The sequence below is a fragment of the Neophocaena asiaeorientalis genome, unplaced genomic scaffold, assembly GCF_003031525.2.
Source record: "Neophocaena asiaeorientalis asiaeorientalis breed wild unplaced genomic scaffold, Neophocaena_asiaeorientalis_V1.1 scaffold417, whole genome shotgun sequence".
NCBI lineage: Eukaryota > Metazoa > Chordata > Mammalia > Artiodactyla > Phocoenidae > Neophocaena > Neophocaena asiaeorientalis.
In genome coordinates this window covers 3,723,225-3,748,477 of record NW_020175387.1, presented here as the reverse complement: position 1 = coordinate 3,748,477, position 25,253 = coordinate 3,723,225, and the positions used below count along the sequence as shown (strand labels likewise).

The following is a 25,253-nucleotide window of genomic DNA, read 5'->3' as shown; positions in this document are numbered from 1 at the left end:
TTTTTGTCATGGTCTTGATTTTTGCCCTATTACTTTCAATCTAGTCATTAATGCAATTTTTTGATTGGCTTGAAGTGAGGAGGAAGAACTGAGTTTATGCTACTTTAGCTTAAATATGTTCTGTAGTTTTCTAGGGAAAAATAATATATAATATGAAAAATAATTACTTATAAATAAAAAAGTATTCATGAGACACACATAGGTGAAGGTAAACTTAACTTTGAAGACTTTTTTAAGAGGGAAGTCCTGAGTTTATATTGGAGGAATGGTCTCATTTGCAATTTTTTAAAAGTATTTCAATACCCCATTATGAATGTGAAGGACTTTTTTTTTTTTTTTTTTCTTTTTTTTGCGGTACACGGGCCTCTCACTGCTGTGGCCTCTCCCATTGCGGAGCACAGGCTCCGGATGCGCAGGCTCAGCGGCCATGGCTCACGGGCCCAGCCGCTCTGCGGCATGTGGGATCTTCCCGGACCGGGGCATGAACCCGTGTCCCCTGCATCGGCAGGCGGACTCTCAACCAATTCGCCACCAGGGAAGCCCCTGAAGGACTTTTTATAATCATTTTTTTGTTATTCTGTATAACACATTATTATTCCAACTGTATAAATCTGGAAACTGGAATCATGTTTATACAGCAGAAATAAATGAGGTGTGTTGTAGCAACATGGGTGAAATTCCCCTTAAATCATCTGAATATAATGCTGCTAAGAAGGCATAGTCTCCATCTTTTACCACACACATAAGCATGCAAAGCACAGGAACTAGTGATTGTATTGACAGGGCAGTAAAAATCCAATCAACTCATCAATTACCAAAACTAACTCCACCATCCAGGTTGTTTGACTTGGGGAAAAATAATACCCAGCTTATTGACTTATACATTGTGTAAAACTGACCATTTAGGTAAAACTTCATTGTGTGTAAATGTAGATGTGAGAAATTATCCAGCATAAGTTACCTGTTCTTTAAGAAATTGCTTTACATATGCATCCAAATATTGGCTACATTTGATTTAATTTATTTATTACATACTGGGTTGGCCAAAAGGTTCGTCTGGGTTTTCGTCCACTCTTACAGAAAATCCGAACAAACTTTTTGGCCAAGCCAATATTCAATTTATTATATATAATATTGATATATTCTATATAAGATTTAAATTATTTGTATAAGGGATCTGATCAGTTCTAATTAGAGCAGTTCCAGAGATAGTTCATTACATAAATTATGAGAGTAACAAATGTAGCTCATTCAAGACAGACAAGAATAAGACCAATTACCTGAGGTCGCTCTCAACTGCTGCTCTGTAAGATCATCCTCACAGGTCCTGGCTCCCAAAGAGGCAGTTTCTGCAGAGGACATCAGAGTGAAAGGTAATCAGCATGCCATGTTCAGCTCTGCAGTGTCAGCCAGTATCACAAGAACCCAAAATTTGGCTTTCAAAGAGATAAGCCTCAGGCAGAACTCAGGTGAATCTCTGGCACACCTTACATCTTAGTGGCTGGAAAAATGAGCCCAGGGCGTGGCAAGATTAGATCTAACTCTCAATAATCAGCAGCACACAGCAAGCTTAATAATACAGATAAAATATGGAAACAAGAAAGGCTCTTTCTGGTTTTTCCCACTTGGTTATTTGGCCAAGCCTACATGTTATAATGACAATGGCACATTACATAAACTATGAGCATACTTTTACTTCTCTGTCAAGGTACCAAAAAAAAGAAAAAAATAATGCTCAGTATATGGTAGCTGATGTGAGAGACCAAAGCAAAAAACAAGCACTTGAAGAAACCTGAAGAATACGTCCAAGTCATCAATAAATCCACATCTTTATTCTGATCTTTTAGGTGAGCTCCAGAGCAGAAGTGCCGGCAATGTTTGCTGGTTTGCTAAACTTATCCCCAGACAGAAATCATAGGTTTCACCTAGCTCCGTTCTTCCTTTGGGTTCCCTGTTGTAGGGAAATCTATAAAAAACAACTAGACTTCAGAAATCACTTTCCACACCGTATTCTTTCTCTACTGACTCAACACATGGCGTTGATTCCATTTTACAAAGTCTCTTGTCACGTCTGTTTCTCTATTCTTCTGTCATCATCTCTTTCCTGACAATTTCAATAGCCTCTACAACAATCTCTGGAATTCCATGTCTTTCCAATCTAATATCTCATAATATCTCAAGAGCTATCATTCAAGAAAGTAAAATTGCTTGAGTAAACATCATGGCCCTAGCACTGGATTTTCAGTATATTACTTGACCTCTTTAAGCCCTGATTCCCTCAGTTGTAAAATACAGATATAACTACATAAATAATCAACAACCATAAGAGAAATAATCCAAATAAAGGGAAAGTATGATATGGTCTTTTTTTTGTTTGTTTGTTTTTTGCAGTACGCGGGCCTCTCACTGTAGTGGCCTCTCTCGTTGCGGAGCACAGGCTCCGGACACGCATGCTCAGTGGCTATGGCTCACGGGCCCAGCCGCTCCGCGGCATGTGGGATCTTCCCGGACCGGGGCACGAACCCGTGTCCCCTGCATCGGCAGGTGGACTCTCAACCACTGTGCCACCAGGGAAGCCCCTGATATGGTCTTTAAAATGAGAAAAGGCCGTATGTTGTTGAGAGGATAAAAAAGCTGTCACACAATCCTTCCACTGTTAAATAGACTCAAGTTCATCTAATATTTCAGCAATAGCAGCTGTGGTTGGTTCTGAGGGCTTTAATTAAACAAATAATTAACCTTTAAAATAGAAGTGCACACCGAAGCACTATTATTGCCTTCACTAGTTGTTTTTCCTGCTACATACAAAACCTTTGGCCTTTGATGGTAAACTATTTAAAAACACTACAATCATAATAAATACCCAGTGTCCTTTCCCAAACAACAACGACAACAAAAAAAACAATTATCTTGTAACTATATCTTAAATTAGTTTTGAAAAAAAGAATTTGTCATCAGTCTTTGCTTATAAATTCAGGAATAACTTCCAAAAAATCACAACATTCGTGTCCAATCAATATGTCTCTCAAGAAGGCCACTTCTTCCTCCTGGCAATCTCTCATACCTTTATTCCTTGATCAATATTGTTCCTTTTATATTTTGAATGTCTTTTTTTCTTCTCCTGTTAAACTCTCATTCTTCCCTCAATATCTAAAGCAAGTATCACCTCCTCTGTGCTTTCATTAACAATTAGCTTATACATATGTCTCAGTACTTTTGCTGTATTGTGATAACTTTTATATGATTCATGTCTATTTCCCCAAGAAACTGTGAGTTCCTTGAGAGCTTTCATTTTAAGAGATTCTCAACTTAGGACAAAGTGAGGCATATCAAAGTCACCTAGGATACCTTTATTCAAAATACTAAACCACACCCTATATCCTGAAACAGATGAATCTCAAGATGAGAATTTTATAAAAGCTTCCCAGAGCCTCAGAACTCTAAATTCAAAGCTTCTTATATATATATATATAAACGTGCACGTGTAAAACCATTTCTTCCCCTCTTTTCTAGCAAAAAACAATTCTATTTTATCAAATAATCCTTACCATTTCACACACACACACACACACACACACACACACTTCAATGTATTAAATAGTCTTGTTCAAATAGATATCAGTAGTAGCTAAGTGAATGTGACCAAATGACTGCTACTCTTTAAAGATTCCTGAAAATAAAAAGAAAACAATGACATCTTATTAAGTTTGTATCTCTGCCAGATACTGTGGTAAACTATTTGTGTAAAAACAGTCATGTAACCCTCACAATAAAATCATGAGGTAATGCTTAATCTTTATTTTAAAAATCAGAAGCCTGGGGGCTCCAAGATGTTAAGGTCACTTGCCCCAGGTCCCGAAGTTTGAAACTGACAGAGCCTGAAATGAAACCCAGGTCAGTATGGTAAAAAAGTCTGAAATTTTGGATGTGTCCAGCTTTAATACCACAGTATTTAGAAGCTTATAAAGGTTTTCCTACCTTTGTGGAGGCCAGAAAACTAAGTGTGTGCATGTGGAGAGGGGTGGGAAGGAAGAGGGAAGAAAGCAATTTTTCACTAGTCCTGTGAAATTTCTGATATTTCATAAAAGATTACATTCTTTGAATATAAAATGTAACCAAATAATAGTTTGGTGCCACATTGAAATCCTTACATTTAATAGTGATTTAAGGAAATGTGCAAAATGTCAAAACCAAAACTGTTATTTCATCTCACAAATTAGATCATGTGGCACTTAGAGACTACTCCGAAGAGAGTGACTTGTGCAAATAATTTTATAAAGGAATGTAGTGCAGTATGCCACAGAATTCTTTCTAGATCCTCAACAATAGTGCCTCCTTTATACAAATGATATAAATATTTTAATAAAGGAGATTTTAACTTATCAAATGAACTGATTATAGTTTTCTGCCTGTGTTAAATGACATGTTTAAAGCCTACTAATGATACATAGCATCTTTCAATATTTCACTTTAATAATTGCTCTGTAATAACAAATCTGACTGTTGTTAACATGATCTGTCTCTTTTGCTGGTGATTTAATTAGATTACTAACTTGTGTTCTCTAGCACCTGACCTTTCTTATTTAATACTATTTAAAAATAAGACCACTGGGACTTCCCTGGTGGTGCAGTGGTTAAGAACCCACCTGCCAATACAGGGGACATGGGTTCAAGCCCTGGTCCAGGAAGATCCCACATGCTGTGGAGCAACTAAGCCCATGCACCACAACTACTGAGCCTTCACTGTAGAGCCTGCAGGCCACAACTACTGAAGCCTGTGCGGCTAAAGCCCGTGCTCCACAACAAGAGAAGACATCGCAATGAGAAGCCTGCGCACCGCAATGAAGAGTAACCCCTGCTTGCCGCAACTAGAGAAAGCCTGCGTGCAGCAACGAAGACCCAATGCAGCCAAAAATAAAATAAATAAATTTATTAAAAAAAAATAAGACCACTGATAATTCATTCAGTATTTTACTCCATTCTGTCAACTTTGTGATGATCACACATTTGAAAATGATACCAAATTATTTTTATTAACACAAGGTAGGAGTAATTGCTGCATTTTCTGAGGAATAGTATATTAATTACCACAATCACCATCACTACCACTAACATTTTACAGCATTTGCTTTGTGCCAGGTACTGACTGATGCCCTTTATATGTGTTAGGACACCTCAAGCAAGAGGCGGAGTTATGATTCGAACCCATATAGCTTTATTCAGGAATAGCTCTCTTAACCACAATGATATACTGAACCATATTTTTTAAATCCTAAAAGTGGCTTTCTTTCTGATTCTGTAATTATTTCTCATTTCCCTTTTTTCTCATTTGACCTGAGTTCTGCTAATCACCTTTTCCCTTACCCCAAACCAAATGGTTACATCTACAGAGACAATGCTTAAAACCTAAATTTTGGGCTTCCCTGGTGGCGCAGTGGTTGAGAGTCCGCCTGCTGATACAGGGTACACGGGTTCGTGCCCCGGTCCGGGAGGATCCCACATGCCGCGGAGTGGCTGGGCCCGTGAGCCATGGCCGCTGAGCCTGCGTGTCCGGAGCCTGCGTGTCCGGAGCCTGTGCTCCGCAACGGGAGAGCCGCAGCGGTGAGAGGCCCGCGTACCGCAAACAAACAAAAAAACCTAAATTTTTAGGGTTCTTACTCCTTTTAATTATGAGAATGAAAGCCCTCACCACTCTCTCTCTTTTTTTGTCCTGCCACACCTACTCATAAGCTTGTCCACCTCACTACTCCTTTTTTCCTTCCCTTGTTTGAATAATATTTATTCTGTAAGTTAACTGATAACTTTCAGGCATTCAATCTTAGTTCAAAAGTCATCAAGTTCTTATCTGGCAAATCTTGATTTTTTTTTTCCTGCAAATTGGAATAATACTTTAAAAAAACTATATAATCCATACAAATCTAATGATCAGGGCAAGATCTGGATTTTTTAAAGCAGGCTAGATACACAGAGAATTCTAAGTTTAAGATTGCTGTCATTTGGGAATAAATCTAATCTAATCTGCACTTGATTATTGCAGCAGCCCCGTGCTTTTTATATTCTTATCAGCAAATCTGGGAAGCGTTTGGCACAAGTTCAGTGGAAGTTGGAATTTTTAAAATAATGGTTGAATGTTTAAGTTGCTAAGTATAGTACTAAGATAGTATTTGCTTACAAAACTTCCATGTCTCAACCCCTCCCATTGATTTGTTAATGCATTAAATAATCAAGTGCATCACTATTTTTAGTAAAATGTTTAGCACATAAAATAAAAAATACACCACCAAACAGAGTAAGTATTAAGCTAATTGGTCTAAAGTAATAAAGAGAAAAAAAAACGTTTTCTGTAGCCCTAGTATGCCTATTCTTATTTTATAATTGGAGAATAAGACCAAATTCTGAAAGAGAATGCACAAATTTCAACAGCCCTTCTAGCTCCTCCCCCCATTTTTTGAAGTCCCTCCTCTCTCTACCTCAGCTCTGTGACTCATTGTAAAAGGTATCTTACAGACTGGGAATACAGAGAAGATACTTGCAGCTCTCTAGTTTCAAAATAATAAGTGAATATTTTTTGGAAACCTGTTAGGTGCTAAGCACGTAACACGCATTTCCTTACTCCATCCTCACAGTAAATCTGTCACAGAAAAGCCATTGCTTTTACGGAAGAGATGAGATATCAAAGCTCAGACGTTTGTCCAAAGGCACAGAGTGGCAGAAGGTAGGATTTCAACTGAGTGAGTCTGATTCCAAAGCTCTGGACTCTCCCCTGGACAGGGGTGCCTCCAGCCAGCCCCCAGGACTCCTGGGCCAGGAAGCCTAAAAACTTTGAGTTTCCTACCTCCTAAAAAAACAGCTCAGACCCCTTCAAAGCAGATTCACCATAACAAGATCAATATTTAGAAGAACACATCAAATTCAACATTTATTACTACCGTGGTAGTTCACATTTTAATAAAAACCTCTGGACTTGCTTGTGTGTTGCAAAAGAGAAGCCTGTTTCCAGTTGAAGCAAGTTTGCAATTAAAAATAGTTTCAAGTGGTCTTCTCCATCCTTTTCCTATGTGGATACAAAGAGTGTGCTAAAAAAGCTAAGCAACTCAGTATGTTACCAAATGGTTTTGAGTTACCAAGCAACATCATCATTGTTGATCTGCAGTGCTTTCTCTTAAATTAGTTCCTCTAGGCAGTAATAGATTGAAGTGCATTGGATGCTCCAGTGTCAATTACCTGAATGGGGCTGGATTTGTAATTTTTTACTTTCTCAAAAAGTAAAGCTCCTCTGCCCTGCCCTGTCTGGTTTTACCCAGAAGTTATTTTTATATAGTAAGGCAGTAGTATCTCCTGGGACCTCCCGGCCAGGAATGTGTGATCACTTCTTTCTGCTTCTTGAATCATCTATGACCTCAGTGTAATGGGACCTCAAAAGAATTTAATAAGTTCCTGATATCAATTAGTTTCAATAAATTACTCATACATCCTCTTAAGGTCTCACATTTTAAAGTGCTGAAATATTTTTTCTTAAATTTACTAATGCCTAATACATCTCTCCATATAAGATTCTATTTTATTTGATTATTTTGAAAGTAAAAGATTGAACTTCTCTTATAATTTAGGGATAATAGCACATTCCCATCTATCAACCAGTTGCCCAGTTATCTAGACTCGAGTCCTTATAGGATTTGTGACAATCTCTCTTTATATTGTCTAAAACGATTTTCATTCCTTAGCATACTATGCTGGCTTGGCTAGGTTTCTCATTAACACAGGGACACGTCTTGTCCACACATGGATCCCTAGCCTACCCAGTAGGGACATGTGGAACACTGGCTACTTATTTCAACACTTTGTTTTCTATCTCATAGCTAGTTTTTAATCCTTTACTTTCTACTCCACAGTTGCCAAGTTTTCTGAATAGCCTCATATTAGGTTAAAAGCCTTGCAAAGTTATTTTTCAAAATAGAAAAGAAAATAAATGTTTAGCCAGCAGTGCATCTTTATCACGATTTCCTTTAACTCTATCAAAGACCCCTTACAAGGGTATCGTTTACTCTAAGGGAAGTTGCATTCCTTTGTCTCAGTCATTATTTGGTTCTTAGAAATTTCTACAACTTCTCTCACACTTTCACCTCAAAGACTTCTGTAATGATAGGTGCTTCCCGCAAAGACTGCATTGTTTTAAAATTACTGCAACAATACTAGAGTTGAATCAGTTTCACAACTTAAAAAAATGTTTTCTGGACTCTGCAATGATAATCTGCAATGATTTCATCATTCCCAAGATTTTACTTCAATCATATTCAATGAGTTACTTGGGCATGCTTCTTTGGAACCATTATCCATGAAACCATCATTCACTCTGGCTGTGGAGAAGCAGAGAAAGTAACCCTGTGTTGAAATAATAGTCATTTTTAAAAAAAACTATTTGAGAGTCATTCTCTTCGCTTGAAATTTTGAGCAAAGATAAAAGATAAGACATCAGTAACATAAAAATAGCCCACTTCTGCTATAGCTAAGTGGCCCTTAGAAGCCTATGTTGTTCAAAAACAATTTCATTTGAAGAATATCGACTACTCCTATGTATATGTTTGTGCTAGGGAAAAACAAAAAAAACAACCATGCACTTAAGATACAAATACACTCAGGCTTGAATCCCAGCTCCACCACTTTCTAACTACTTGAAGAAGCAAGTTACTTAGCTTCCCTGAAATTCAGGATCCTCTATGTGAAAATGGAAACAAAAATACCCAGATTTCAGGGGATAATAAGAAGTAATGTTAATAAATATATAAAGCATCTAGTACTGAGTAATTAGTAGATGTGTTCACAGATGATTCTTCTCTGGCTTGGTCCACACTGCTGAACAGAAGTTATTCAAAGAAGAGACTACATCAATTTGGTATATTGACATTTTAGATTATAGTTATATGTAATGGACTCTCTGTCCATCAGTTAAGTGTTTTAAGCCTTTAAAAGATCACTATTATTTGTGTAGATATTTTAGAAACAGCAAATGTTAACAAGACTAAACATTGGTTTCCTAAGCAGCATAGTTTGTAAGGTCTTTTTTTTTTTTTTTATCCCTAAGCAAATTTTACATATGCTGCAACAAAAGTAGTATGTGAACCACATTGTAAAGACTGTTCAGTTCACAGTAGTTTGGCCATTTACAAAAGATATAATGAGGGAGATGAATTCAAAGGAGTTGTGGTGATGGACAAGTCAGCCCTAGGTTTTCCCTAGCAAGAGAGGGATCCTCCCCTCCCCAATTCCAAAGTCCCACCATCAGTATAATATTAACAGAAAAACTCAACCAGAAGTCAAATCTCAGAATACAGGTCTGCAAATGTGGCATTCTCCAAAAATCAAAAAATCTCCATTTATACACAAACATTGGGTCAAGTAATTTTCTAGACTATTCCTTACACTGCAGTCACCTAAATCATATGACCTACTGAGAACATCATCAAAGCACAAAACATTTATTTTTTTTTCTCCGAAGCAACCCTAATGAACCGAAGACAGTACGTTAGAGCTTTCACAAAGCCAAGTTAAGTGGGAAAGGTAAAAAAATAGGAATTAAAACTCTGCTTCAATCCATGTAGATTTAAACTGATCTATTAGCATTTTGGAGCCAGTCTTCCTATTATAAAGTGAGGATAAAGTGGTCTGTTCTGCTTGCCTCACAAAGTCACCGTAAGGATGAAGTGGAACTTGTTATCATCACCTCCAGGTGATCATGCAAGACAGGGAAATACAATCTTCGTACTACACTTTCTAAATATTGAATGTCTTAAATACGCTGACATGGAAGGCACCACTACTGCTTATAGTAAACGATCCTATACAGTTATATATATGGGGGAAATGATTGCTTCCCATGTGCAGGCTTATTTATTTTGTGAATTATATATGGCCATAAAAGAAAATCCTCAGATGACTAAATCAATTCTTTTTATCAACACTGTAGTTGCTGAAATAAATTTATCAATAACCTAAGATGGAGAAGTTCCCTAAATTATATGTAAATAATCCTCGGGTTATTACTGTTCAGAGTTTTCTACATTTCACCACATTAGGAAAGGTCAAATTTATATAATCATATAGCCCAAATTATACTTACAAGAATTGACCTGGGCAATGATGGATACAAACATAAGTAAAATAAATCTGGAGAGGGAAAGTTAGTGAAAGTATGCATAGTCCCAGAAAAGGAAGATTAGAAAGGCTAGGCTGAAGCCAAGAATGAAAAATGTACTATTGGAACCTGCTATGAATTTTCAAGACAATACTTATGCATACCCATGAAATGTTTATTTAATAAATCATTCATTAATGAACAGATTGATGAGATTTGGCACATTGTTTCTTTGGACTGTATTAGTGGCAGAAAAAATGGTTTCTGAGACACAGCCAATTTTTTTCTTCTTTGTCTGGATGCAAGTATTGCAGAGGGTCCCTTGATCTGGGCAAAGTGAGAGTTTTAAGCAGGAGATGCCATGATCATATTTGCATCTTTGGGATGCTATGCAGGGGATGGAATGGAGGAGGAAGATTTTGGTTATTCAAAAAAAAAAAAAAAAAAGGACACTGGAACATTCATTGTACTTCCATCTATTACCTTCTAGAAGAAATCATGGATTAAAGGAAGAATAGTGATTCTATTGGAGAGAAAAGGACTGTTAAAACATCCAAGATTGGGGTAAGAGAAAAGATGATGAGCTCAATTTTGGACATGAATTAGAGGAGAGCTGATGAGTAAACATTTAAGTTTCTGAAACTAGATTCTGGAAGAGAAGTCTGAGTTGAAAATCATTTGGAAGAAGTCATAACTAATATTAGTGAGTAGATGGCACTCCTGAGGAAGAACACATAGCATACAGAAGAGGACAGCTGAGGACAGAACCTTAAGGAAGGAAAATTAAGAAGCAAGTGGCTTGAAGATTACTGAAAGAATACAAAAGATGATGATGGAGAACAAAGAGGTAGGCACAAGACCCTGGAGTGATCGGTAAAACAGTGACGAAAGGAAAAGAACTTTCCAGAGGTTTGAGGCACGGCATAAAATTACACAGAGAAGTAAAATAAGGCCCTGGTGATATTGTGAGAGATCATGGTGAAAGAGGCAGTAGCGGGATGGTACATACTTCATAGAAGGAGTAGATAGAACTTGCTGATGGGTCTGATGAGGAAAGTGACAGAAGAAGACGGATCAAAGATGATTCCAATGTTTTTTGCCCAAGAAATTAGAGGAATGGAGAGCCTGTTCACTGAGATGAGGAAAAGTGCAGGTGGAACAAGTTGGGAGCGAGGAGAAGGTTTGGAATCAGTAATTTGGAAAATGTTTTGTTTGAGATGCTTTGTTTATATACCTAAGTAAAGGTGTCAAGTAGGTAAGTGTGGCAGTGGGGGCAGAGAGGAGAGGGCGAGGGCAAGAGAGAAGGAAAAGGAGAAGGAGATGTAGGAAGGAAGGGAAGGAGGGAGGCAGGAAGGAAGGAAGAGGTCAACATATAGATGCTCATTTAAGTCCTTGAGATGAGATTGAATAATATCACCTAGAGGATACATGAGGGTACATGACTGAACCCAGGATACACTCTTACACAGGACACATCAAAGGAGGGGATGCTGTGAGCAGTCCACTCCAGCAGGGCAAAGCACTTTATCCTTGACATTGTTTAGAATTGCCAGTGAGTGGTAAAAATAATAATCAAGCAGGCTAAACTTTAGTCAGTTTTATTACTGTTTTTAAATTCCTATAGGAATGCTGCCACCTTATTGCCTGAACGGGGGTGGAATAGTCACACTATCCCCTCCTCAAATAAGAAGAAACCAGTGAAGAAGACTGAGAAAGACCAGTCCATGAAGTAGAAGATCCAGAGAGAACGGGGTATGGAAGCCTCGTGAAAGAGCCATTTCAAAAAGAAGGGAGAGGTGAACTTGTTAAAAGTTGCTGGTTGGTCAGATGAGAATTAGGAATTGACCATGATGTTCGCCAAAGAATGGGTCCTTAGTCTTTGACCAGAGCTTCTTTTGAGGAGTGGTGAAGGCAAACGCCCCCTGAATGTGGGTATAAGAGAGAATGAAGATGGAGGAATTGGAGGAGTCAAGAGCAGACGATTCTCAGGCATTTTGCTGTAAAAAGGATCAGAGAAATGGGGCAGCATGCGGAAGTGGCTGTGGCATCATGGGAGGGTTTTGTTTTTTTGTTTTTTTTTTTTTTTTTTTTTGCGGTACGCGGGCCTCTCACTGTTGTGGCCTCTCCTGTTGCGGAGCACAGGTCCCGGACGCACAGGCTCAGCTGCCATGGCTCACGGGCCCAGCCGCTCCGCGGCATGTGGGATCTTCCCGGACCGGGGAGCGAACCCGTGTCCCCTGCATCGGCAGGTGGACTCTCAACCACTGCGCCACCAAGGAAGCCCACATGGGAGGGTTTTTGTTTTGTTTTGTTTTGTTTTGTTTTTTATGTAGAGTGGTGTAGAGAACGTCAGTATGAGGATGGTGATGAGCTAGTGGTGAGGGAAAATTAATGATGCAGAAGACAGTGAGGCAGTGACAAGTGTCAGATGATGGATCTCATAGCATCCAGATGGGTGTGGATTTCTGAAGCAAGTGTGAACGGGGATAGAAGTCAAATGATCACGGAAATCAATGGAAGTTAGGTTAGAACATAAACTCATAGAAGCTGGAGGCTGTCACGATCACGACAAAAGTTGGGGATGAGAGTTGGGGGAGTACAAAGTTACAGAGGAGAGTAAAGAGGTGCCAAAATGAATGAGAATGTTGTAAAACAGGGACTAGAAAAGAGGGCCAGATAGCAAAAGCCATTTTGTTTTAGCATATAAAATATTCCTATTGTCCTTTTTTGTGATACCCAATGACAGAAACCATTTTTGCTGAGTAAAGATTTGACCAGTAATCCTATCTAGCTATGAGCCAGGACCACTACTTTTTCCTTGTAGATACTATGGAGGCCATGTAAGCAATACAATTATCAACAAAAATGAAAAACCTTGCAGAACATAAACGGTCTCCTATTAAACGCTTAGATTAAGTTTTATGGCAATACTATCACATTGTATTTTTCATAATCTTTCTAAGTTTGATCAAAAAAACTTACATGTGATGCACATAGCAGATGAATTTTAGGATTTTGGTACAAGGTGATGAAAATATCTCAGAAATGTATGATGACTTGGTCCATTAAGTTTGTTGTCATGGCTAAGTAGATGAAGTAACTCATGATCATTACTAATGTAAAAGGTGACGTATAAGCTAAAACCACATTATCGTAAACATCTTATGATTAAAACAAACCAAAAAATAATTCTGCAAAAATTTAAAGATATCGCTATTCTAAAATACTTGATAATGGCAAACAGGAAAAGTGAACTTTAATACGTGTGGACAATTCACAAATGATGACCAGAATTCAAATACACGAAGGGGCAAAATAAACAAAAAGCCATAAATATGGTCACCTTAAAAAAATAAAAGGTATGTTGGGGGAAGGAGGGGGAGGAATCTCGTGGTAAAAAAATAAAAAGTAACTTTTTCTTTTATCTCACTTCTACAAACTATAAATGAAAACATCTTTAATGTGGTAAGTAATTTGAGCCAAATGTAGAATTCCCTTCTGAGGATTTTTAACATTGATATTTTTAAGGATGTAGAAAGGATAGCCATATATGTTTGACCCAATAAAATAAGTAATATTGGAATGATTTTCATCTTTTTTATGGCTAATATTTTCTAGCTTTTCTATACACTATACATTTCTTTACCCTGATCTTCACAATCTGTCCTCAAGAGGCAACAGAACTCTATCTCCCCAAATACTCTAGAACTCTTTCCAGAATAAAGAAAACAGACCTCTAATTTGCAGATCTGTGTCTGCTTTTTTGCAGCTACACTATGAATTGTTGAGAAGTATCTCTTTATAGTCACAAAATTAGAATGTAAGAGGGCAAAGCCAAATGGAATCAATTTTCATTTGTTCCAATTCAACCTTCTCCCACCCCCTACACCCCGTCTCCTCTGTGGTGCCCCTGAAAGGGTTGCAGGGTATTTATGGATTGGTGTTGGGGCACTTTGTTTTCCTTCCTTCTGCAAACACATAGTGGCAATCCTGTCTTGCTAAAAGTCTTGTAAATAGGAACCAACGAACTTCTCCAGATGGATCTCCAACAAAAATGTCAACTCCCATGAATGTTTCATTTCACCTTATGTACAGTTCACCTCATGACCTAGTTCTGGGTTTGTTTTCATTCATGGGTTCAATGAGTATTTATTGAATACTTACTATATGCAACTCTGACAGTCACCTTATGGAAGTACAATAGAACAATTTCTAGATATTTTAGTTTAATCAATCTTTTTTATTCAGATAAAAAACTGTCCTGGACTTACATTGTTCCACATTCCATAAAAGATTTCTTCAATACTTATTTAGCATAAATGACATTAACAGGCTAATATAAGTATAACCTCTAAATGTTATAAATAAAATAGCCTCTAACATGGTTTCATTAAACTACAAAAGCCCCTAAAAAATCATGATGAAAAATGACAATGTTTTTGTTAGTTAAAAAACAACAACAACTTATAAACACATTATTTCTGCTTTGCACTGGTTGTTTAAAGGGCTATGTTTGAAACGGGGCAGGGTCATGCCTCACTATCAGACCCCTGCTTTTCACTCCCTCTGCCCACTTAAGTCTGAGCCAAGCTTGGGAAATTATAGTGAAATCTTTGACTCTTTGATTGCTTGTATTTAGTCAGTAAGTTTGCTCTGTGGATTTGTTTCTCACATACTTTTCCATTTACCTACAATTCTCTCAGTAACAGCCCCGTAAAGTGTCCACCGCAGTGACTGACCTTGAAGGAGCTTCTGCCTCTAGGTCCTCCCAACGTTATCCCTCTGACACATGGCTGCCACATCATGCTTCCCTAAAACACCTCTGCAGTGATGTCATTCTCACACTCAAAAGCTTTAGTGTCTTCTTATTTTCTGCCTCATCAAATCTAAACTTTGCTCAGCTTCCAAAGCCTTCCATAGTCTCAACTATCTACTTATTTTTTGCCACTTTCTCCTAAATGGTCATTATTAGGCACTCAGTTTAGTTTCTTGCTTCTCAACAAAATCTTGTCAATTTTCTTTCATGCCTACATCTGAATCACATCACCTCCCTTCTCAACTGTAAGGGCCATGCCTAAATAAATAAACAGGCAAATAAACAGAGCCAAACAATAAGCAGAGCCAAACAAATAAGACTCTATTTCACATTCCCAATCCTATACATTCTTCATGTCCTAATATTCCACTCACCATAACAAACCCCACAGATCCAATGCTCCTTTGAACAGTCCTGAACTTGGAGAAGTTCCTTAAACTTTGATGGTTTACATGACTTATTGTGTCAAGTATATTGATTTTGTCTTCCAGGCAGCTTCTAAACTCCTTGAGGGCAGGGAACTTTCATTCTTTTGTCTCTCACAACCCCAAGCCAGCTGCTACGCCCAGAGCTGATGTCCAGTGGATTCCTCTCTAGGGGGTTCTATAATCAATAATGGCAGCAAAGAAGAAGAATATTTTTCTTCACTTCATTCTGATTCTGACTCCAATTAATTCATCAAGCATTTGCTACACTTAAGGGCAAGTATTTGGTATTCTCTCTCAAAAGGAAAAGAGTTAAAAATCTTACAGAAAGAGGCTAAAGCGGAGAAAAGTTCTTTGAGGCATATGCCAGCTTTGTGAGCAATCTTTCTTCTTTTCCTTCTCACGTACAACTGTTACAATATTGTAGAAACAAGTTCCCCTCCGCTGTTTTTCTTTCACTAGTGTCTTCTTGTGACTGCCTGGTGAATATGTAAGTCATATGCATTTAATCCTTTGAAGTTCAAGCACATTCTTGCTTGAAACAAAAGCTCTAGAGAATGAAATCAGAGTATACAATTATTGCAAAATGGCAATAAAATCACCTCCCCACACGTCCCTTGAGAACGATGGTCAAGGAAGATCTGGCTGAGGGCTGAGACAGACTGTCAACTTGACTTTTAATTTTATAAACTATGATGGTTTGGACAAGAAAATGTCTTCAAAGGGTCAATGTCATTTCTGTAAATGGAAAGAAGACTGAGTGTGAAAAGACTGCTTTGAATCAAGCTTAAGGAAAAAAAAAAAAAGTAAAACCCACGAGCAAATATCAACAGTACTTTCTCCATTTTTCTCTTTTTGTTCCTTTAAGAGGAATTTTTTTAAGTGAGGAAATTGCAGTTAAAAATTGAGGCCCCCCCAAAAAAAAAAAAAAAAAAAAAAAAAAAAAAAAAATTATTTTATAGACCTTAAACTGAAAACATTTGCCTATTAAGCTGAAATGACCTACAATATTCTATCTGTAAAGCATCATTTGGTCCCCTGCTGTTTCATTTAACTTTAGCTGAACGTTTTTTGTTGCTTCCTAATCTACCCTAATTTGCCTAAACCCCTTATTTGTCCTTTCTCAAACTGTTTGTTTACATCTCACTGGAAATGTGTAACAATAACAAAGTGCTTTAAGGACTAGAAATAGTGATAGATTTAGACACCCAATTTTTCTTCACAGCATAAAAAGACATTCAAATTAACACACATTCACTGAGCACACACTAGGTGACAAGGGCCATATTTGGCGAGTAGATACTAAGATGAAAACAACCTCTGGTGCTTTCAAGGAACTTGAATCTGGAGAAGGAGACAAAGTAGAAAAAACACTACAATGTGGGAAGTGACCTGCTGGCGGTAGGAGTCAGGTATTCTTGACACAAAACAACACAGAACAGTGAACTCTGTGGGAGAATGAAGCATTAATGCAATATGTATCTTATTCTGTAACATGTCATTTAAATATTTTTTTTCTGTTTTGGAGAAACATTTTATAGACAAACAATAAGACAAGGAAAATGACCAGCTTTTAAAATCTTCCCTTCAACCTACATCCCAAGAGGGAAAGGGGGCGGGAGGGATAAATTCAGAGACTGGGATGGACATATGCACACTCCTATATATAAAATAGATAACTAATAAGAACCTACTGCATAGCACAGGGAATTCTACTCAATATTCAATACTCTGTACAGCAAAATTCACTTGGCTGTACAGCAGAAACTAACACAACATTGTAAATCAACTATACTCCAATAAAAATTAATTGAAAATAAATAGATAAAAGCTCTCCTTCAACCTATGTAAACAGCAGAATATGATAAAGATCAGTACAGTGATGTTCAATTGGGAATCAGAAGCTTGGGTTGTGCTATGGATTAGCCTTGTAACCCTAAGTCCTGAAACTGCTGAGTGACTGTTCCCTCAGCTGGAAGATGGTGGGTGGGACCTACCTGAGTTTTAAGGACCCCTTTGGCTTTCCTATGATTTGAACATATGCACTTACTTTTGTCAACTCACAAGTACTTGCTACAAGGCTGAGGAGAAGATCTCATAAGATTGGACAATAATTCACCTTTACCTAAATATGTTATTTGTGTGTTGATATTTACAGCCCTCTCTTTTCACGTTCCCTTTCACATGACTAGCCCTTTGGTCCTTTATATTCACATAACCCTTAATTCTTTTCCAAGTATATTCACATTCACCATCTCAAGCACTCTTACTCTATACACTAACCATACTCAAAGAATCTTCCCTCACTCTGTTGCTAAGACATACATCTTATAACCTTCTGTTCACTCTTCAAACTACTCTGCTTTATGTTTAACTCTATGCTTTTCTGCTTTCCTTTCTTCTAAGAGGAACCAGATTCATCATTTCCTAGCCCCTCTCTACCCTCTTTCTCAGTTGCCCATTTTTCAAAACCACTGAAGTGGATTTGTTTTGACTGAGTGCTTAAAGCCTCAAGGAACCGAAGAACAAAGGTGACTCTGTATACTACTTCTAATAAGTTGATTTAGGAAAACTCTGGTTTCCTAACTCTGGTTTCTTCAAAAATACGATGTCCCTGGAAGTTCTTAAGCTTGCACTGGGGAAAAGGAAGTCCGTCTATGCAGCCAGGATGCCTGAGAGGCACCCATCCTACCTAGTGTGTACATGGTCAGATTAGAGGAGTGGGCTTTCAGAGAGAGCAATAAACACAGCAGTACCAGAGAGTGGCTCCATCTTTAGAAATATAATTTTTAAGTATAACTCAAACTATGTGTCACTAGTTTTCTTTCAGTGTTCTTAGAGTTCAGCATTTCTGGTTGAGGAATATTAATAATCTAGTGGAAGCTATGGACCGCCTTCCTACAAAAATGCACATATGGATAATTCCACAGGCAATTACAAGGGAGCATGGAATTCCTAGGCCCATGGATCCCAGGTTAATAAGCTGTGCACAAATAACCCGGATAAGCTCTTTTGTGGTGTTACATAACTCTTAAAAATGTAATCTCCATTCCCTTTTGTTGCATTAATGTAAAACTTTTTTCTTTGCCAAGAAACCAAGGGTTTGGTCATCTAATTGAGACAGTCATAACTTTTTAGTTTCTTTTTTTGTTTTTAGTAATTATTAAAGACAGTGTTTATCAGAGATTATCATATTAAGTGAAGTAAGTCAGACAGAGAAAGACAAATATCATATGATCTCACTTATATGTGGAATCTAAAAAAATGATACAAGTGAACTTATTTACAAAACAGAAATAGACTCACAGACATAGGAAACAAACTTATGATTACCAAAAGGTAAAAGTGGGCGGAGGGATAAATTAGATGTTTGGGATTAGCAGATACAAACTACTATACATAAAATAGATAAACAACAAGGTCCTACTTTATAGCACAAGGAACTATACTCAATATCTTGTAATAACCTATAATGGAAAAGAATCTGAAAAAAGAACATATATATGTTTTTTGTTTTTTGTTTTGGTTTTTTTTTTGCAGTACGTGGGCCTCTCACTGTTGTGGCTTCTCCCGTTGCAGAGCACAGGCTCCGGATGCGTAGGCTCACCGGCCATGGCTCACAGGCCTAGCCGCTCCGTGGCATGTGGGATCTTCCCGGACCAGGGCACGAACCCGTGTCTCCTGCATTGGCAGGCGGACTCTCAACCACTGTGCCACCAGGGAAGCCCCATATATATATATTTTTAAAAGACAATGTTATAGAAGAATAATATGAGTAAAGAACAATTGTATGGGGACTTCCCTGGTGGTTCAGCGGTTGGGACTCTGCGCTCCCAATGCAGGGGGCCCAGGTTTGATTCCTGGTCAGGGAAATAGATCTCACATGCGTGCCGCAACTAAGAGTTCGTATGCCACAACTGAGGAGCTGGCGAGCCGCAACTAAGGAGCCCGCCTGCCACAAGTAAGACCCGGTGCAACCAAATAAATAAATAAACAATTGTATGTTCCCAATCAAAATCTTTGAAAAGAATACTAATTCAAATAGAGACTGAACCCCAAATGAACTGAATGTGGTCTGTACAGCACACTGAGCATTCGGTGGGCACTGACTTATGCCACCTATTTCCCAATGATGTGGTCACTTACTCTGTGTGAGTAGGATCAAAACAAAAAGGATAATGCCAAACCACACAGACATGTTTACATAAAGACAAATTAGCCGATCACTGAGGTAAAAACAAAACAGAACTCTTCAAAAGAAAAATTGATTCCATTTTTCTACTATATAAAGTCTAAAAGAAATTAGTTGAATTTTTAAACTAAAATAATCAAATGTTTTAGAATCATATGCTTACATATTGGCAAGAAACATTACTCCAGTAGCCTAGAAGTGTAATGGATCTCTCCAAACACTTAACTAAATCCTTATGTAGAATACAGTTGATTAAGTATAGCATGAGTAACAGTAACTAACAAAGGTCACCTAGAGCATGTAAGTTAACCAGGAGAATGTCCAATGTTTCTGTATTATGGCTAATATTAGGCATAATTTTGAAAATTTGAGCTCTGGAAAAATAACATTTTCAAGAAGGCATTAAAATGATATGCAAAGCAGCTTCATAAAATTTAATATGTATTCTACAAAAAGTGGGGAAATTTTTGATTTGAAAACCAAACTTTATGAAGAAGGAAAGATTAAACAATTAAACTAGGTTTTCAAATGAAGTTGATTTCCAGACATCCTTTTTAATTCTCCAATTCAACCGCAGATTTCGTCACTGAAATACCTAAGTATGAAAACTCTGAAAGATGTTGATATTTTTGGCTTACCAACTTTGGTGATGTTCTTTTTTTTTTTTCTCTAAAAAACTTGTAAATATTCTCAGTCAAAACAAAAAGATCTGTCATGAGGCTTTACCGAGGGAACAAAATGCTTTAGAAAAGTTTGGTAAAATCAAGAAATAGAGTAGATTGAAACCTTATAATATTCATTTCAAATCATCTCCAGGTAGTGAAGAAGCAAAGCAGTGTTTTTTTTCTCCCCCTCAATGACTGGAAGTCAAGACTTTTCTTATAAAACACAAAACCATACCAAAAAAAACCTTAACAGTAAACTTATTTTAAAAATGTTTACTTTTATCTGTACATGATCCCTTGGGTGTTAAAGACGCTGAGAAAGGCCATGGGGCAGTTTAAAAACTGAAACTTTCAAACATCATTACAGTACATAATCTTTGCCCCACAAGCACCATCTTTGCCTTCAGCGTCCATAATAATAATTGCTATTTGCAAATACGTCAGTAAAGCTTAGCTGGTTCTTGGGAAAATTAGATTGAATACCATCAAATAATTTTAAAAAACAGCAACAACACAACAATGTTTTGCCTACAATTGTAAATTATACAGTACGTTGGAGAGAAAAACACATTAGTTCAAATACTGTGTGTCACTAATTCATTCATTTCCTTACAATCCATATGGAACCTCAACATACAATGCTTTCCTTTCTTCAACTCATTCCCGCTAAAAAAGGAAGATAATGCTTAAAATATTATAGAGTTTTGAAGGTACACATGAAATAAATATTTCTGACTATTTTACCTCATATGGATGATAGTAAAAATACCACTATTATTTTCCTCCAAAGTATATTTTGTTTTCTAAATTTGACTTAGCATCACCCAACACTACTTACTATGAAGAATTAAAAACATAAGTTTATTAACCATTCTTAGAATGAAACTCAACAAAGAAAAAGAATGCCTGTTCTTTATTAGACAATATGAACTGAACTCAGAGTTCCCACTAAGGTTCATAGTGCACAAGTAACTAATTATAAGACTAGAACTTTCATGAGTTTCACCCCAGGTATCACAAGCTGAAATTCCAGGCCTCTGTGTCATTCCCTGAAACATCTGCAACAGAATCTAACATTCTTGATAAATGAGATAAGTGAAAGCATTTACTTAATTAGATTTTAAAGCATATTTATCAACTCATACAACAAATACTAAATTGAAAAGTGTTACGCCAAAAACCAACAGGCAAACGTGCAACAGAACTTAATTTTTACTTTAGAAGTTGCTGCCTTCAATATTGTTTACTTAATGCAACTTTCAACATGATTCTGATGATATTTGACTCAAACATAAGCTCAGGCTAAGAAAAATTAACTCATAAAATTAAGCTTTTCCATTACTTTAAAGTAAGTGCATTCTTAACATCCACTGTTTTTTCCCCTCTGTTCTTATAGTCTACAAAGATTCCAAAATACAATATAAAACTATGCATATCTATGTATACATATATATAACCTAGTGCAGAAAATCATCTGATTCTATGTTTATCCGGGGTAATCTGTTTTGGTTCTGTCCTGCCAAACCACTTCTGGTGTTTCCAGCAAGGCAATGACAGCATACACCTTCTTGTTATTATTTATGTATGGAGGGCCAAACCAAATGTCTGGGTGGGTCTCCAAAGACATAAAATCGGTAGTTTTTTTTCCATCCACAGGACCCAATTACATTTAAATAAACCAACTCCTAGTGAAAGGTTGGCTCCAACAGAAAATACCGGGCAACCACAGACACTGAAATTAAATCACAGTCGTAAGTCTAGAAGCCACCAACATATTGTTAAAAATAGTCTTTAGTCCATCTTTGTGTGTTCATACACAGGCAAGTAATGCACGTTAGTAACAACAAAAAAACGTGCCCCATTTCTTTCTATGGGTTGCATCCTTCACTAAAATTTCCTAATCTGTAAAAGTTTTGCATTTCAGGCGAAACATGTAAAAACACAGAGGCTGCTCTAAGGATGCCTCTTGTCACAGAGGCAGAAAAACTGTCATGTGCTGCTCGGGCATTAAATGGATGAGTCCTTCTGGTTGATCCTGGAGTGGCAGAGACTTGACAAATGTGGGAAAGTCCTCAGCTGTGAGATGGGGGCTGAGGTTGTGGGCTCTTGGTCAATTGAAAGGTTGCATTAAATGTAAATTATAGAACTGTTCCTTAGATATATACTCCTTTCAACCAGGTGAAAGGCAAACAGTGTCGTGCTCACTCAGAGATGGCCTGGTGGTGGCTTCCTAGCTAAGAGAGGAAGCCAGGCAGCAAGAAGCAATTATAATCTCCATCTCTGAAGGATGGAAAGGAAGGAAGGAAATATTTTTATATAAAACCATATTAAATTTCCTTTTTAACGTGCCTCTATGTATTTCTCTTTCCAATTTATATGAAAAAGTATTAGTTTTAAAACTACAGCAGAACTGGCAGTAAATATCACAGGAACAATTGTTCTTTTATTAAATATTTATTGAAATAAATTCCTGTGCTTTCTCGTTTTTCTTCTCTGGTTCCAATATTTATTTACAGCTGATTATTAACATCTGCCAGTATAGCGGTTTCGTCCATACAGAAGCCGAAGGGTAAAAAAGTCACACACACCCTTCTAACGTGACCTGTAGTTAGACAGAAAGCAGTTTTCCCAGTCACCGCTTGGCTTCCTGTCTGTGACCTCTGAAAAGCATTGGAGGCCAGGGTTAATGGCCTTTCCAATCTCTGTGATAAGAATTCATTTTGTTCTATTACCAGCAGTTATCTGAGGAGCCTGCTGCATCACTTCAGCAGGGTTCAATCAATGAGGGGACCTAATGAAGTAACCAGCTGTAGCTCTATTTCCCTGGCCAGCTCTATCAGACGAATAAGAGCTATCAGTCACATCTTAAGGCTGATCCCAGACGTAGCATCTTCACAGGCTGAACTCGTATGCATATGAACTAATGATACCCCACCATTTTCGTGCAATCGACCCTTTTGATATAGCTTCCCTGACACTGAAAATGGAATGGGATGACTTCTGAGATGTTGTATTAAGAGGACAATAATGTAAGATTAAAGAACAGCGGGTTTGCAGAACAATTGAAAGAGTTTACACTAACAGCTAAAAGTTAAAATTAGTATCACAACTGAAGCTTTCAGATCAGCTACCCTTTGAATATTTACACTTTAGGTTGGGAATTTTTAATCTTCCTAAAGGGTGGAGGATGAAAAATTATTATTTTCATTTCTATCATTTTTATTGATATTAGAAGTCTTAGGGCAGGTCTTTCATTTTGATTAAGCTTTTAGAACCAAAATACAATTATGGTATATTTTTACATTTTGGTCAAATATCAGTCAGTGTGACACCATAAGTTAACTTAGGGTTATTTCGTATTAGCTGACATCACTAAACCCACACACACAAGAACTGTATGCTACAGTAAAAACTCTATTCTTAATTTTATATTTTTTAATTTTTAAATTATTAATTTCATTCCTTTCTAATTCAAAAGAACAATTGTTAATAAGTGCTATTTTCACACATATAGGTTTCAGAAGGAAAAAAATCAAAGCCTTGCACCTTCAATTAGTGGCCTCATACATGTATTAGACTGTTGTTAGGAGTCCTGTTCAAAATGAACATCTTTATGGAAAGGGGTGCTGATGACGGCTCTACAATGTAGCAGACTATTTCTCAGGCAATCGTTGAATGGTTCATAGGAAGCTATGAACAAGACATTCATATTTGCTGATATGCTGAAAGCTACAAGTACCTTAGTTTACTTTATTAGGTTAATCAAGATGAATTTCATGTAATACAGTTTGTATTCTTTTAACTTGGCTGCTCTCTTTGTTAATTTGAAAGGAAAAAGAGCATGGCTATTTGATGTTATGCTAAAGAGATGATGTGTAAGGGAAGCTACGTAAATTAAAAGTACTTGCTAGCCTTGTGCTTAATAAACATGTTCACACAGGCAAGAATATTGTATTTCATTAGAAGATGATTTTTTTCAAGCAATTTTACTAATGTATTATGACATGAGTCCGAAAGACTATCTCCAAATGTCTTTACATTTTTATGGGTGTACAATACTGCTTTCTTTTCAAATTGCAATCAATCACTGAGATGTTTGAGTGATCTGGTCCTGATAACTATGATATCAGATGATTTTTTTCATTTCAAGCCTTTGGAGATATAAATGAAAGATTAAGGGGCAGTAGACAAGAGACTAAATGTAACAGGACAACTGTAATATTTAGGAAAACAAGGGAGGGATGTGTGCTGTGCGGCATGCGTGTGTGTGTGTGTGTGTGTGTGTGTGTGTGTGCGCGCGTGTGAGAGAGAGAGAGAGAGAGAGAGAGAGAGAGAGGTTCCTGGAGTTGTAACCATCCAGGTAGGTGTGAGAAGGACTGAAATAGCTTTGCTGCATATGTAAACAGATAAGAATATGCCTAGCAGGCATTTTGGGAACATCTGTCAATTTTTTATAGAACATCCTGATTGTGGGCTATTGATTGCATTTAAACAAAGTTGTTGCAAAAAAAAAAAAATCAGCTAACAATTCGTGTAGAAAGGGCCAATCAATATTTAAATGACTCACTTTATTGATTTAAAATTAACTTTCAATTAAGAGATCCATAGGACTCTTAACTGCGACACTTATCCATTCAAGAGAAAATAAAGGTACATTTATCGATACACTTAAACAGCAGTGGCTGGTTTCCTATCGATTCAGTCATTTGCGCTGGGATTCGTTAGCGTCATCAGCCTTTAACTCGCTTACTAGGTCTTTGCAGTGTACAGCACTGCAAGATGTAGGAATGCGCCAAACAACACAAAGAAAGGATAGAAATTTAAAAAGGTATAGGAAAAAGGTAAGTCAACCTTACACTTTTAAAATTGTTTTATTTTAGTATTATGGAAGGAAGACTGTGTAGATGATGGGGGTGATTATTAGAAACGGAAGCCTTTTAAGGGGCTATTTTTCCAAGCCAGGGGTTTCAATATGGCACATTTTGTGTAGTGCAATTGTGGAAACGAAATCTTTGAACAATTG

The 25,253-nt window shown here is 37.2% G+C and overlaps 1 protein-coding gene across 1 annotated transcript in view; it reads right to left on the bottom strand.

The window, feature by feature from the left end:
• Positions 1 to 25,253, bottom strand: part of ZFHX4 (zinc finger homeobox 4) — a 154,955-nt gene that overhangs the window by 29,006 nt on the left and 100,696 nt on the right. Inside the window, exon 4 of the mRNA XM_024765738.1 lies at positions 1,281 to 1,349. Coding sequence (XP_024621506.1) covers positions 1,281 to 1,349 — 69 coding nt within the window. The remainder of the gene's footprint in view (positions 1 to 1,280; positions 1,350 to 25,253) is intronic.